Source organism: Barbus barbus (genome assembly GCF_936440315.1).
Source record: "Barbus barbus genome assembly, chromosome: 24".
Classification (NCBI taxonomy): domain Eukaryota; kingdom Metazoa; phylum Chordata; class Actinopteri; order Cypriniformes; family Cyprinidae; genus Barbus; species Barbus barbus.
This window is the reverse complement of record NC_136752.1, coordinates 1,642,501-1,655,722: the sequence shown is the minus strand read 5'-3', so window position 1 is coordinate 1,655,722 and position 13,222 is coordinate 1,642,501. Positions and strand designations below refer to the sequence as shown.

The 13,222-nt window shown below is 37.0% G+C and overlaps 1 protein-coding gene across 4 annotated transcripts in view; it reads left to right on the top strand.

Annotated features, from left to right (window-relative positions):
• LOC306844071 (A-kinase anchor protein 7-like) overlaps positions 1-13,222 on the top strand; it is a 45,907-nt gene that overhangs the window by 17,799 nt on the left and 14,886 nt on the right. Inside the window, exon 7 of one of the 4 annotated variants that reach the window (XM_079375946.1) lies at positions 1,545-2,132. The exons of the other annotated variants lie outside the window; for them this stretch is intronic. Coding sequence (XP_079232072.1) covers positions 1,545-1,579 — 35 coding nt within the window. The 3' untranslated portion in view covers positions 1,580-2,132. Of the gene's footprint in view, positions 1-1,544; positions 2,133-13,222 lie in introns of those variants that run through there. 4 annotated transcript variants of the gene reach the window in all.

Genomic DNA, 13,222 nt, shown 5'->3' with positions numbered 1-13,222 from the left:
GGGGTTGAGCTTTTATTTTCAAATCTCGATGTATTCTCCTGTGTTTGTGTAGATTTATAAATGATTTACCTCACAAATCTGATGAAATGGCGCACGTTGCGTTCCCAGATGAAGGTTATAATAAACCCAAACTCAGAACATCATGCAGAGATGAGTTTGAGTCGCTCCACATGTAAATGATATCAGTTTCTGTGGAGCTGCTGTGAACGGAGCCGATGTGAGACGCACGTGCTTAACTACACGCATGAAATAATTAAACTGCATATACTGTGTGAACTGCATCGCATATAATTATTTAATTCAATCATAGCGTTTGTGAATTCACAATTATGCTTAATTCTGATGGGCTTAATATATCATGCAGCCTTGGAAAATAGTCTAATGATGTGTTTTATGGATTCTCGTCAGTGAAATGCGCCACTTCCGGTATTTTGGCGACGATTTTTAAAAATCGACTAGTCGACTAAAATTGACGAATGGCGACAGCCCTAGAATGAATGTTTGGAAATGTAAACTGACACACAGCAAAAGATAGAAATAACTAACTTTAAAAGGGTCATATGATGTTGATAAAAAGACATTATTTTGTGTATTTGGTGCAATGCAATGTGTTTATGCGATTTTAAGGTTAAAAAAACACATTATTTTCCTCATACTGTACATTATTGTTGCTCCTCTAAGCCCCGCCTTTCTGAAACGCGTCGATGTTTACAAAGCTCATCGTTCTGAGAAGTGAGGCGTGCTCTGATTGGCCAGCTATCCAGTGCATTGTGATTGGCCGAATACCTCAAGTGTAAGACAGAAATGTTACGCCCCTCACCGTATCGTGATGCCGTGTGCCGGTGCGACGAGACAAAAACAATAAAAGCCATTACAAACGAGGCATTTGTTGCATCCAGTGGGGACGTAATTACTGATTATAATGACTTGTACGCTCTTTTTGCACGTCACATTGCATCACGCCACGTAACCATTACCATGTCTGCATTTGTGATCGGAGAAACGACAAACAACAAGCGCTACTCTACACTGCTCAAAACTCACGTCTGAATCGTTGAATAATAAAACGTACTTACAGGCTGTGAGTCAGAATTTTGGTGATGAGTTTTTGGCTCAAGGTCTGCATATAAAGTCACACCAGAGGAGTTCAGCTGGGATCAGGACTTGTCTTTCTGCAGACCAGTCCAGTTCTTCCACACTGACTCAATCAATCATGTCTTTCTGAACCGTGTCTTATACACAGAGACACTGTCATGTTAGAATAGAAAAGGGTCCTGTTCAAACCGTTGCTATAAAATTGGAAGCACACAATTCCCTAGAATATCATTATATGCTTAAACATTAAACATTGCACTTATGGAAATTACTAAAGTAGTCAAACCTGTTCATTAGAAGGGGGTGACCCAATACTTTTGTATATTTACGGTAGGAAATTTACAAAATATCTTTATTTATTATCCTATTGATTTTTGGCATAAAAGAAAAGTTGATAGTTGATTGCTACAAATATACCCGTGCTACTCATGACTGCTTTTGTGTTCCAGGATCACATTTGGACTTATTTTGTTTGCTTGAGTGATGGAAAGGGTTTGTGTGAAGCAAATGGTGATATTGCACATGATGACACTAGAGGTCAGTGTTGATTCTCTGTTACTCGTCTCAAACCCTCTGTGCTGTTCTTTGAACTGGTCTTTCTGTACACTACAGTCAGACTTTGTCTCTTGCAACATTTTGATACATTTGAGTTTGTGCCAGATATCATAATCACTACAGTAAAGCGGTGATCATTTGCTATCAGCATCACTGACGTCTGAAAGAATAACGTTGTTTGGCATGGTTAGTGTCTCTCAAAGACACATTGTGATTTTGTTCCTCGTGCTTTTGTTTAGGTAGGTTAATTAATTTCCACTGAGGTCAAAATCTTTAGGGAACACAAAAATGTATGTTTTCTGTAGTAAACAATAGTACAGAAAATAGCTACTTTTAAATGCACCCAAAATAATGAATCTATATTGGATCGATGATTCAGTCGGGCTGAAAAGCCTTTATGTAAACACATCAGTTGATCTGAATGGATTGAAAGGAGTTGTGCAGACCTGAAATAATCTGTCATTAAAATCGTTAAATCATTCAAATCTGTCACTCATCTTAGTTCATCGCAATCTCACAAAACTCCATTATAATCAGCGCAGCTCTCTACACTGCACAGTGTGAAAATAAATCAAATAAAAATGTTTATCCTTTTGATGTTTCATTCAAAATATTCACAAAATTCTAACCCATCATTGAAGTAAAACAATTGAAAGTGTGTGTGGGGGGGGGGGGGGGGGTCTCATTGTGAAATAAATGTTTTTCTCCAATGCATGTTGGCCATAATTATTGGCACCCCTAGAAATTCTTATGAATTCTTATGAGATCTCTGAAGTATGTTCCTATTCATATGTACATTTTGTAGCACACCAGGGTGACTGAAATTGTCCAGCCATGACTTCCTTCAAAAATATGAGGAACACAAAGGCCAAATTCCCTTAATCATCCATCACAAGGAGTAAAACCAAAGAATATCGTTCTGATGTACAGAGCAAGATTGTTGAGCTTCACAAAATAGAAAGTGGCTGTAAGAACAGAGCTAAAGCATTAATTAAGCAATAATTTAAGCAATTAAGCTTAATAATTAAGAGCTTCCAATCAACCAAAGATGTTAAAAATCTGCCTGGAAGAGGACGTGTGTCTATATCATCCTAATGCACGGTGAGGAGGAGAGTTTGACTCTCCAAGAACCACAGTTGGAGAATTGCAGAGATTTGTTGGGTCTTGGGGCCAGAAAGCCTAAAAAATATATATAACAAACATCCCCTACATCACCACATGTTCTTCGGGAGGGTTTCAAGGAAAATTCTTCTCACTCATCCAAAACTAATCTCCAGCATATTCAGTTATCAGACACGACTGGAGCTTCAAATGGCACTGGCTTCTATGGTCAGATAAAAGTGGAAAAAAAGAGCTTTCTGGCAGCAAGCCCACAAACAGGGATAAAGTACCCCATGTCTACGGTTAAATATACAGCTGGATCTTTAATGTTGTGGACCTGTTTTCTGCTGCTGGTCCTGAACATCTTGTTCAGATGCATGGCATCATGGATTCTATCAATTACCAGCAGATAAAAAATCAAAACCTGACTGCCTCTGTTAGAAATCTTATAATGGCCCATGGTGGGATCTTCCATTAAGACAATGATCCAAAACAAACATCAAAATCAACACTGAGCACAAAACCAAGCTTCTGCTACGGCTGTCTCAGTCCTCTGACCTGAACCCTACAGAAAATGAGTGCGGTGAACTGAAGAGAAGAAGCTGGTATTCTGAAGGATCTGGAGAGATTCTGGATGAAGGAAAGGTCTCTGATCTCTTATCAGGTGTTCTCCACACTCTTCAGGCATTATAGGAGAAAAAGAGCTGCTATCTTGGGAAAAGGACGTTGCAATAATTGGGTGCCAATAATTGTGGCCGACATGATCTAGAGAAAGCATTTATTTCACAATGAGATTTTCCCCCCACTTTTGATTGTTTTACCTCAATGATAGGTTAGAATTTTGTAATTTTTTCTAATGAAAGATAAAAAGAATAAACAATGCAGATTTATTTTCACAGCCACCTTTGCTCATATTTACCAAGGATGCCAATATTAGTGGAGGGCACTGTATAATGAGAGGATACGACTGTGATACATTACTCAATGCTGCAAAAACACATTGTAAGTACATTAGAAACCTTTGAAGCTCCCTCAGCACAAACACAAATATCCTGATCGGGTCAGTCACACTGGTGCTCCTAAATATTTTTTCATGGTCTCACTGTAGAGCCCTATATAGCCACCATATCAACATCTGCTCAGTCTTCAGTAACAGTGAGCATTACTCATTTCACATGCAAACACATCTTAGTCTTTGAGTAGGCTAATTTAATCTCAAGAGATGCTGCTGATGGTTGTCAAAGTAAAGGTGACTTTCTTTGACGCAAGAGACTTTGACTAACAATATAGTAAGACTAGCAGCATGTAGGATGTGTAAATTCATCAGAGGCTGATCATACTCATCTGGACCGGCACACAGCAGCACTAACGACTCTAATCAATTAGATGAGCGTATTATTTGCTTCCCACAGAGACAGGATTGCTGAAGTAGTTCCTGTGCAGAGATTTCTAGAAACGACACATTTCCTTTAAAGGGGATTTCCTTTATATACCCGCTCCTGTCCGCCCACAGATCTCTGGTTTTGTTCTAAGCTGTATTCTGTCAGAATGCACAAATACATAAACATCAAACCAGGCTCATGGGCTTGATTCCCAGGGAATACAGGAACTGATCCTGACTGCAGTGTAAGGGTGTATTCACACCGGTCTTATTTGGGTCGATTGACTCGAACTCAAGTTTGTTTCGCTTCTTGGTGCAGATCTTTTGGGCAGGTGTGAATACAGCAATCGCACTCGGGTGCAGACAAAACAGCCGCACTGAGACCCAGCTGAAGAGGTGGTCTCGGTCCGCTTCCAAACGAACTGGTATGGTTGAATGGATGAACCAATGAATGGATGACGTTAAGCACGTGTGGTTTTGTTTAGTTTCTGGTTCACTTGCAAAAAGGGCAGTATGAAATTGAACTGCACCAAACTAAAACAAATCAACAAGTCTCTTTGGTTGAAAGCATCTGCCAAATGCATGTATGGAAATGCAGTGTGAATGACCATCAGTGAGAGAAAGATGCCTTTTGGCAACAATCTGGTTACTTGATGTTCCATGAGTCATTTTTCAGAAAAATCAGTGCGTCTTAAAATTTTGAGGAGCATTTATTTCTTCATCTCTCAATCATCATCATTGGATTGCTTTGCATTATATGTTTGGATCATTTAAATATTATCGTACTATACTATGTCATATTTTTGCAGATATAGAGTGAGGACTGATATTTATATCATTTGATGTAAATATCTGCTCTACTGTTATAAAGATCTCATTGATTTACATTACAAGCAACAGAATTTCATCATCACATAAATATCAGCATCTGCTGCTAACTGCATATTTTTACTGAGTTTGGGTTTCTGAATAAAACTCAGTGGTTCTCACTCCTTGAATGTGAGATTTATATACTTATTTTATATGCCAGGCTTAATACATTTTACTTTATTTACCATATTGTCCTATTGTAACAGCTGGTTACAGTATTATTGTGACATGATTGCTTCATAGATGGGTTTATGGTTAAATACCGTCATGCGGTCAGCGTTAAGCACACACACACACACACACAGACACACACAGACACACACGACGTCTGACCGCGTCTCATCTCAGATAAGCTCAGCTCTCTAATCCTCCAACACAGCTCATCCACTCTTTTCCAGGAATCACTGCTGAATGCTCCTCAGTTCTGCCTCTTTCTGATCTGAGAGCATCTGTCTGCTTCAGATGCAGTGCTCTGAATCCCTGGATATTATTTAGGAAAGATGTCTGTCGCCATAGTGCTTCTCTTATGTGTTTCTGTTTCAGTTTGGTGTTCCGTTCACATTGCAATTTGTGTAATATTTTGCATTGCTATAGCATCGCAGTATGGTGATTGTGATTGGGGATTGTGGTGTTTAGATCATGCAAACCCAACATGGTTCATTACAGCGGATCACACTGCCATCACACGTCTAACACACATCACACTGCTTTGCTGTCTGTCTCCCACAGAAATTCTTGGAAAGTCCAGTTATGACATATAAATGCATGAATGTGAATATCAAGGGCACGACACAATGTGATTTATTCTGATTTACTACAATTTTCATTATTTCATATAAAAGCCTCTGTCTGCAGCTGAAGCCATAGACGTGTTACTTGAAATAAATGTTAACTGAAATAAAACTTATTTTATTTCCCCTAGTTGCCAAGGCAACAGTTCTTATTTTTATTTACTTATGTTCTTGATGTATTAAAATAACTAAAACTGAAACAAATGTTTTTTTTTTTTTTTCACAAAATCAATACAATTAAAACTAAATCAGACAAAAAAAAAAAAAAATATATATATATATATATATATGAATGAACGCTATATTAGTATCTAAAGTAACACTGGGTCGTTGTGATGCTTCTGATTGATTGGTTTTTTTAAGATTGTACACTGATATACTCATGCTTGAGAGATTCATTAAATCACACTTGACTGAAAATACCTTATAGTTTAACTGTACTTTTTTATTATTATTATTTTAGTTAATGCACATAATTTTGTCATTGTTTTTGCTTTTATAGTAGTGTTAGGTTATTATATTGTGAAGTGTCTCTTGTGCAGCATTTATTTGGAGATTTCCTCGAGCTTTCACATGTTTCAGTGGAAGGCAGACATTGATCTCTGGTTTGACTTCCTCTCCTCTCGGTTTAGATGTGGTGTTTGCTCAGACCTGTAGGTTGATGGTTTCTCTGTAATATCACATGAGCTGTGTTGTCTGTGGCCAGTATCGATCAGCTACTCTGTTAATGCACTGATAAGGAGCAGTGAGATATGGACGTGTTTTTTTGTAGGAGCCGCTTCAGTATTCAGTGAGACCGGAAGATCTCTGCATTTCTCAGAACAGTTGTGAAGAAATGCCAGACTAACTGATGTTCATCAATCATTTACAGATGATACTGGGGGTGATTGATGGTGTGTTACTGGTGATAATGGCTAGATAGATGATTGTTTTTGACTTTCGTGTGGTAATGGTTAGTGACTCTGGATAAAAGCACATGTTGTGTATGATTGTGAAGCAGTAATGGCAAACGTTGATTGTTGTGGTTTTGAGCGCTAATGGAGTAATAGTGGATAATGAGTACTGAATGTGGTGTTTAGTAATGAAATACTGTGGCACTGGGTGTCAGCTTTACATGACCATGAATTACGGAGTAACAGTTTAGGTAACACTTTATATTGATAGTCCACTTTAAACATTCTACTAACAGTAAGTAACTTTGCAACTACATGTCAACTAGCAGTCATTAGAGTATTAGTAGACTGTCTGCTTAATATCTTCTAACACTTTATTTTGTTGGGTTCACAACATACAACATACTGACTGTTAGAAACTTTGCAAGTATGTCAGCTTATTCTACTAACCCTAAACCTGCCCTATTGAGAGTTAGTAGACATGTAGTTGCAAATTAATGAGACATGTAGTTGACATGTAGTTATAAAGTTACTTAATGTTTAAACTTCAATGACAAGCATGTAAAAAACATTAATATCGGAATCATTAAAGTTTTATATCTTTCATGCATAAACAATATACTTAATATGGTTCTCACACATTTATGAGCTTGCTGTCAATACGCACTTGTCGAGGTTAACACATCTGTTGCATGTTATTGGCTTCAGTACAGTCCTATAACTGAGAATAAAACATGACTGCCCCTACTGGTAATGTACTTCATGTGCCAGAGAACTTCTGGGTGATATATCGAACGGGATGATCATGTGCATCTCGTCAGTAAAGCCGGTTCCGTGATTAGCGGTAAATCTCCATCTTTCAAATGGAGCGGCATTAACTACACAGAGCCGTAGTTCGCTGACAAGCTACGCGATATCGTGTTCATAATCGCAGATGAATCGCCTTTCATAATGAACGCTATATTGTGTAGCTTGTCAGTGAACTACGTCTCTGTGTAGTTAATGCTGCTCCATCTGAAAGCAGGTGATGGAGATTTACTACTAATCACAGAACTAGCTTTACTGACGAGATGCGCATGATAGTCGCATGCGATACAGTATATCACCCAGCCCTGTTATATTATAAAGGTGGCATTACACAGCTGAGTTAAGGCTGCTCTGTGCCTGATCAAGGTTCAAAGTAAAGGCACAATGACGAAGAATATCTGGGATAAACGATGTCTGCTCAGACCAGTGTTATTATAGTATTATCAAGAGGCTGTTAGGCTGATGATACACCATATGAGACACAGGGCCCACAACCGATCTAAAGTATCTAGATAGAAATGTGGGTAACACTTTAGAATAGGGAACACTTATTCACTATTAACTATGGCTTTTCCCTCAATAAACTCCTAATTTGCTGCTTATTAATAGTTAGTGTGGTAGTTGTTAAGTTTAGGTATTGGGTAGGATTAGGGATGTAGAATAAGGCATTAATATGTGCTTAATTACTACTAATAACTGGCTTATATTCTAGTAATATGCAAGCTAATAAGCAACTAGTTAAGAGATCCTAAAATAAAGTGTTACCAACATTTGTTACCCATTCTCAGTGGAAAAGTGCCCAAGTAACACTACTCAAGAAAAAGTTGCCCAGCAAAGTTGCTCAAACATTTGTCCCATGTATCATCTTCCTTAAAGATTTTATTTTCATATTTTTTTTTCTGTTGATTTTAAGTTTTAATTAAATTGTTTGTTTCAATGTATGTCTATTTATTTTTTATTTTATTTTTGTACGTTAAAATATATAAAATGAGAACTGTTGAACTAGCAGTAATTTTAAGAGAAGCTTTTTTATATTTTATTTCAGTTAACATTTATTTTGTTTCGTGTACCAATTTTTGTATTTTTTTTATTTTTGGTTTTAGGTTTATTTTTTTTATTTTTTTTTTTGTTTAAATTAAATATAAACAACTGTGGCTTAGACCCACTTTGGCCACTAGTGTCAAAGCCTACAGTTGTAACTGCTGTGCTTTAGCTGTGTTTTAGTGGTTGTTGTTTCCGGCAGGGTGTGTAGAAACACCTACAGTAAATGCTGCCACCTTTGCAGTGTAACAGATACATCTTTGAGCTTTATTGCCAGGTATGTTTACACATACGAGGAATTTGTTTTAGTGACCAGCTCCACAGTGCAACAGACTGACAGCGACAGGACAGGACACAGGTAATAAAAAGAATAATATACAAAATAGACAAAATAGACAATGTGCAAAATAGCAAAAATGCAATATATAAAATGATTGTTGTACTGTAACTGTCTCATCTCTCACGCTTTTTACTCAAAACAGCCTCGTACAAACCACACCTGAGACTAATAAAACTCAATAAAAACACTCAAGCCTCCAATCATTTACACTGTTTATTTGAGTCATATATCTTTAGTGCTGGAGGGATGAGCATGATGGGTAAATTTCTGTGACCTCTACCCCAAATTGGTCTACAGTATATCTTAAATGTGCTGTTATTGATTTCAGCCATTTTGCAAACATTCACTAGACTTTGACTTTGATTCAGTCATGTCTGTTGTCCGTCCATGACAACATCATACACAAACAACAAACCACTTATCTGAACGTAAGAAGCAGCTTCTTCACACAATGACACCCTAAACACACCCCAGTCATTCTCTCATGATCACAAGAGACCTCTGGACTCACTGAGTGACCGCTCGTTACACTAAAGCCTCTACAGCTGCTGAAGTGTGTGAGAAACTCTTGTTCTGACCGTTTGTTGTTGAGACTTCAAACATCTCTCTTTCTGCATCAGTCTTCAGGTTGGCATATGTTTATGGGCCATTCTACAGAATTGGAAACGTCTTGAAAAAAAATGGGTCTTTCCCCAAAACATTTGTATGTATGCAAATTGTATAATATCCAAGGTACACATTTCTAGTAATTGTGCAGTTAATTCTCATACTGTATTTTCAGAAAGATTTGGGATATTTGTCCTCTCCCCAAATGTGTCACTACCGAAACACGGTAATAATCATTTTATTTAGCAGGGTTATATTGACCTATTAAGGTTTTGCTTACATCTAAATATATTTTTTTGTTATTTCATTAAAAAAATGTTCAGAGGTAAATCCATAATTAAATTTTTAACAATATTTCAAGTGTAATTTATGAGATTTGTTGTATTATGAATAATTTTTTTCTTTGTTTGTAAAAGGCAAAAAGTTATAATTCATTAGTTTGAAAATACATTGAGCCAAAAACTATCATAACATCTTAGTTGATAATTCAGTATACTTTATTTTTGACAAAACATCCCATGTTTCGGTAGTGACAGCACATTTTCGGTAGTTACAGTAATGCTTTGGTAGCAACCACATCTCATTATTTAACTCGCATACTAAAACACAATAAAATACAAAAAAATTGCAAAATTGTGTTCATTTTCTCCAAATATGAGGATTATGTGGTCCCTTTTGTCATTACCGAAACAATGATGACATGTTTTGGTTGTGATTGTTTCAGTAGTGACAATTCTATGGGATAACACCCAAAAAACCGAAACTCCACCAAATGTTGCGGTAGTGACAGTTTTAGATACTTTTGAACCTAGATCAGCACATGGTTAGCTAGCACAGTTCTGAACAGAGGTACACATATAAGAACTAAATGTTATGGAATAACTCCCAAAAAAGTGTGCTTACTTGCAGACAAAAACGTGTTCGTTAGTGACGTTCCTTAATGTTACACACAGATTTTTCAGACTTTGAACATATTTAGCTCAAAATGATAAGACCTATCTACTCACACCTTGTAGCTATGAGACACAGGAATATTTCCTGATCATAAATGTATGGGTTTAGTTCAAATCAGTCTCCGCCAATAGACTAAAAATTTGTATGTCTCGAATTGGTAGTGACATGAAAAATGTGGGACATATTTATTTACATAAGGTTTGAATAGATCTGTTTCAATAGCTAATAGAAGGATCTTAATAAACATCTAAGATTTGAATACTTAAATGCTTTTTAAATGTGTTTTTGGTTGTGGAACAGCAGTTTGGACCAATTCTGTAGAATGCCCCATATATATTTCAGCATCTCTATAGTATCATTTCAAGAAACCAGTTAGCAGACTTGATTACTAGCCTGCTCAATTATTTCATTCCCAGCCTCTTCAGTGATGATACAGCTATAGCAAGTGCTGGATTAACATTTCTTGAAACTATGCCTCGTATTCTCAAAACCGTAAACACGAATCCATAACTTCTAACTCAATTCCCCAAGCGTCCTGTATTCAGGTCAAAATGAAGCTCTCCACTCAAAACAACTCAATCTTGCTGAAAAACCTAACTTTCAATTTACAGTTGCTTTGGCACATTTTCCGAAACGGTCTTAACCTTCTCTAAACTGTGAGTGCAAATGTCACAACTGTTTGCTGGAACTTCAGAACTTTATTGCATGTCTGCAAAATGTAGTTACTCACCCAAAACATTTCATTCATGCTTCAAAACCTGGTTATTGTGTCGGAAATTTGGCCAAGGCCACCAAAATATAAAGTATTATTGTCATCGTGTGAGCCACACTGGTCAACATGTTCAGTTGTTTTTTCCCCATGACTGTAGAACACTGTGTAGTATTACCTGAGGCACACTATGATGATGAGCGTTACTGTAGGCCTACTGAAACACAGAAGGCTGCACATATATCCTTTCAAAAGTACAAATGTACACATTACTGTATGAGGGATATTGATTGAAAAAGACTATGATTCACAGCTACAAAAAAAAACAAAAAACGTCATTGTGAAATAGAAAAGAAAAAGAAATATGTACACAAAGGCGAAAATAAAAATGAGAAAGTCCACTATCAGAATTTGAAAGTCTTGTTTTGTCCTCTTTCTAATATATGCCTTCCAGTTGAAGGTTCATGAGATGTTCCTTTGAGCTATTTCAGAGAACTGGCTCTTCATTGGTTGATTTATATTCTCTTCATTAGTGAAAGTCAAGATTCATTTGAAGACTTCATGCCAAATTTATTACAGTAAACGTCTAATAGAAATGTGTAGAAAATATGCTTGACAGTTTATGACAACTAGATCAACCATTTTGCATTTAATGATTTATACGATGAACTAATGGCTTGAGGTTTTGAGGGGTAAGAGCACAGAGAACTATACATCTTGAACAACTTGACAATAGCAACTGATAATGTAGGAAACCACAGACAAATGCACATAATCAGTTGCATGAATGTACCAAAGCAATCCCAACTTGTTCAAAAGAATGAGAAACGTGTTATGGTGTGCACAAGTGACTCGATGATGTGGAAGTTGAACAAGTAGTTTTGAGAATTTCATTTCTGATCTGAGAAATACACCAAAGCCTCTGAGAAACACTGTGAGCTGACTTTGGCCCTTTATCCATCCATCGAAGGCTCTGATTGGTGTGTGATACATTTAGACTCCTAGTGTTTCCACTTGGGTAACTGTGTGCTAATTGAGCTCAGACTTGAGTGAACAATATTGAATGCTAGTGTTTTCTAAATGATCACATGGTGAAAGCGCTGAGAAATGAAGGATTTGTGTAGAGTTTTGCAGGAACAGTTCACCAAATCTGACTCATGTGTTAAAGCAGGGGATAGTGTTTATAGTTCAGCAAAATGGGTGTGCTTTTTGAAAAATGGCCTTATGGTTTTGAAATTTTAGTTCAAAAGCCTGGTTATAGTGTTTTAGCAATCGAGAAAAACTGTAATCTGGGTCACACTTTAGTTTGAGGACCAGTTCTCACTATTAACTAACTATTAACTGTGACTTTTACCTATTTGCTGCTTATTAGTAGTTAGTAATGGGTGGTGATGGCGCAGTGGATAAGACACATACCTTTGGTGTGAGAGACCCGGGTTCGAATCCACTGTGAGACACCAATGTGTCCCTGAGCAAGACACTTAACCCCTAGTTGCTCCAGAGGCGTGCGACCTCTGACATATATAGCAATTGTAAGTCGCTTTGGATAAAAGCGTCAGCTAAATGAATAAATGTGAAATGTAGTACGGTAGTTGTTAAGTTTAGGTATGGGTGGGTTAAGGTTAAGTACTAATAAACAGCCCATATGCTAGTAATATGCACGAAAGTGAGAATTAGACCTTAAAACAAAGCATTGCCTTAATCTGTGACAGTCAGTGTTCTGAACTCAATAAACTGCAGAAAATAACCGTTTTAAATAAAAATGTAATTTTCAAAGCAGTTCTGGAAATAAAAAACAAATTAAAAAGTATTTATAAAAATAAAAAAAAACTTTCTAAAACTGAAATTGCAGACTAAGATATCAACAAAATGAGACCTATAATAACCCTGGAAGAGTGTGAAACCTAACACAAGCTGAACTGTTATAAGGAGGAGTCTTATAGAGGGTTTAATGATGTGTTGTTGCTGCAGTGGCCTCTTAGTGTGGACTTTGGCTTCATAAAGTTTGAACTGTGGGCTCTTTATGTAGCATTGCATGACATTTATGGCATTAGTAATAGCGTGAGTCAGCAGCGTGTG